The sequence below is a fragment of the Octodon degus genome, unplaced genomic scaffold, assembly GCF_000260255.1.
Source record: "Octodon degus isolate 3935 unplaced genomic scaffold, OctDeg1.0 scaffold00090, whole genome shotgun sequence".
NCBI classification, from domain to species: Eukaryota; Metazoa; Chordata; class Mammalia; order Rodentia; family Octodontidae; genus Octodon; species Octodon degus.
The window spans coordinates 5,852,425-5,854,736 of NW_004524666.1; the positions used below are offsets into that span (position 1 = coordinate 5,852,425).

Below are 2,312 nucleotides of genomic sequence, written 5' to 3' on the forward strand. Positions count from 1 at the left end.
GTAGACAAAGCAAACTAGCATGAACAAGGTCCTTACATTTTAGTATTGGTCACAGAATTGTAAATCTAGGCTGTTTTCAGCCAAAACTTTACTTCTTTTTGAAGTAGTGCATATCTTTTGTCATTTTTAGGTCATAGATGTGACGTTAATATGTCTACGGAAGCCATGTATGCTGCTACCAGGCGGGAAGGGTTCAATGATGTGGTCAGAGGAAGAATTCTTTCAGGAAACTTTTTCTTACTAAAAGAGTAAGACAATTAATTTAATTTTTTTCTCTGTTCTTGAAATTTCACATCTGTCAAGTCTTATCAGTCAAGATAGTTACTACAAAATCCTTATGATTTGAATTGGAAAAGTCCTACTTATGACACTTTTGCTTCCTAGGCATTTAAACTTTTAAAATAAAATGATGTTGTAGCTAAATGATCAGGATAAACTAAGTAGCCTGAAAAATTTCAGCCTCTTTAACTGTCGTGTGGCTGTTACTGCCACATTGGCTTACTGCTGTTAGAGCCTTAAGCAAGGACTTATATTGTTTCTTGAAAAATTTAGTGAATCAACTGAGTTCTTCTGCATTGTGTATATTCTGCTTTAAGAAGACATTCCAAGTACTCGTGTGTGGCATTATACGTCTGTAATCCCAGTTCTCGGGAGGCTGAGACAGGAGGATCACCGTGAGTTTGAGACCAGCCTGGCCTACATAGTAAGTTGAAGGCCAGCCTGGAGAACTACAGCATGAGACCCTACTTATACAAACAAAACAAATAAATAAAAATTCCAAATTACTAATACCTCTACATACTTAAATTATTTTCACGTTTATTCACCATCTTGTGAATAAGATTTCTCTTCCCCACCAGTGCATCTAAGAGAACATGAGAGTATAAAAAACCAACAGTGGCCCGGCCTTGTGGCACAAGCCTGTAAGTCCAACAGTACTTCGAGAGGCTGAAGCAGGAAGATAACAAGTTCAAGCCTAGCCTGGTCATGTTAGCAACTGAGACTTTATCTCAAAATTTATTTTTTATTTACCTCTATATTTAAAAAGGAGGGCCAGCCAAATAGCTCAGCAGATTAAAGCACCTGCAAGCAGGCACAGGAGCTGGGGGTTCCATCCCCAGGCCTGCCGTGTCAGCCCCACCCCCGGGGCACACTGACATGGCAGTTGAGACTGGACGTGGTGGCACATGCCTGTAATCCCAGCTCTTAGGGATCACTTGTAGTGATAAGAGGTGGTCCCAGTTGTTAATTCTTTCAAGTGTTTCCCGTGCGATTTGATTTCTGTTCATGAACTCTTTGCCTACCCCTATGTCTTCAAGAGATCCTCCTACTTTCTCTTCTAGGAGAATTAGTGTTTCTGTTTTAATGTTCAGTTCTTTAATCCATTTTGACTTTAGTTTAGTGCATGGTGATAGACCTGGGTAAAGATTTAGTCTTTGGCATGTAGAGAGCCAAATTTTCCAGCACCATTTGTTAAAGTGACTATCTTTCTTCCAGTAAGTGTGTTTGGCCCCTTTGTCAAAGATCAGGTGGCTGAGTGTGTTCCTAGAGGCCTCTGCATCTACCAGTTATTCCATTGATCCTCAGGTCTATTTTGTTGCCAATACCATGCTGATTTTATTACAGTAGCTTCATAATATAATGTAAAGTCAGGAATTGTAATGCCTCCTGCTTTGTCTTTGTTGGCCAGGATTGCCTTTGCTATTCTAGGTCTTTTTTGGTTCCAGATAAGTTTTAGGAACAGTTTTTCTAGGTCTGGGAGGTATGTTGGTGGTAGTCTCATAGGGATTGCATTAAAATCTATACAACAATTTTGGGAGTATAGCCATCTTCATGATGTTGGTTCTTCCTTTCCAAGAGCAGGGAATATCTTTCCATTTTCTGAAATCCTCTACGATCTCTTTTTTCAAAATACTGAATTTTCCGTGAAAAGATCTTTGGTTTCTTTAGTTAGATGAATTCCAAGGTATTTCATTTTTCTTGGGTCTATTGTAAAAGGTATTGTTTCCCTAATTTTCCTCTCAGTGTGTTTGTTATCTGTGTAGGGGAATGCTATTGACTTTTGGGTATTAACTTTGTATCCTGCTATGCTACTGAATTTGTCTATCAATTCTAGTAGTTTCTTAGTGGAATTTTTTGGGTCTTCCAAATAAAGAATCATGTCATCTGTAAATAATGATAGTTTCTCTTCTTCTTTACCTATTCTTATTCCTTTTATTTCTCCCTCTTCTCTAATGGCAATGGCTCTAGCTAATGATTCCAGAACTATATTGAAGAGGAGGGGTGATAGAGGACATCCTTGTCTTGTACCT

At 38.6% G+C, this 2,312-nt stretch overlaps 1 protein-coding gene across 1 annotated transcript in view; it reads left to right on the top strand.

The window, feature by feature from the left end:
- Positions 1 to 2,312, top strand: part of Qrsl1 (glutaminyl-tRNA synthase (glutamine-hydrolyzing)-like 1) — a 45,080-nt gene that overhangs the window by 30,621 nt on the left and 12,147 nt on the right. Inside the window, exon 9 of the mRNA XM_012516061.2 lies at positions 131 to 248. Within this exon, the coding sequence (XP_012371515.1) occupies positions 131 to 248 (118 nt within the window). The remainder of the gene's footprint in view (positions 1 to 130; positions 249 to 2,312) is intronic.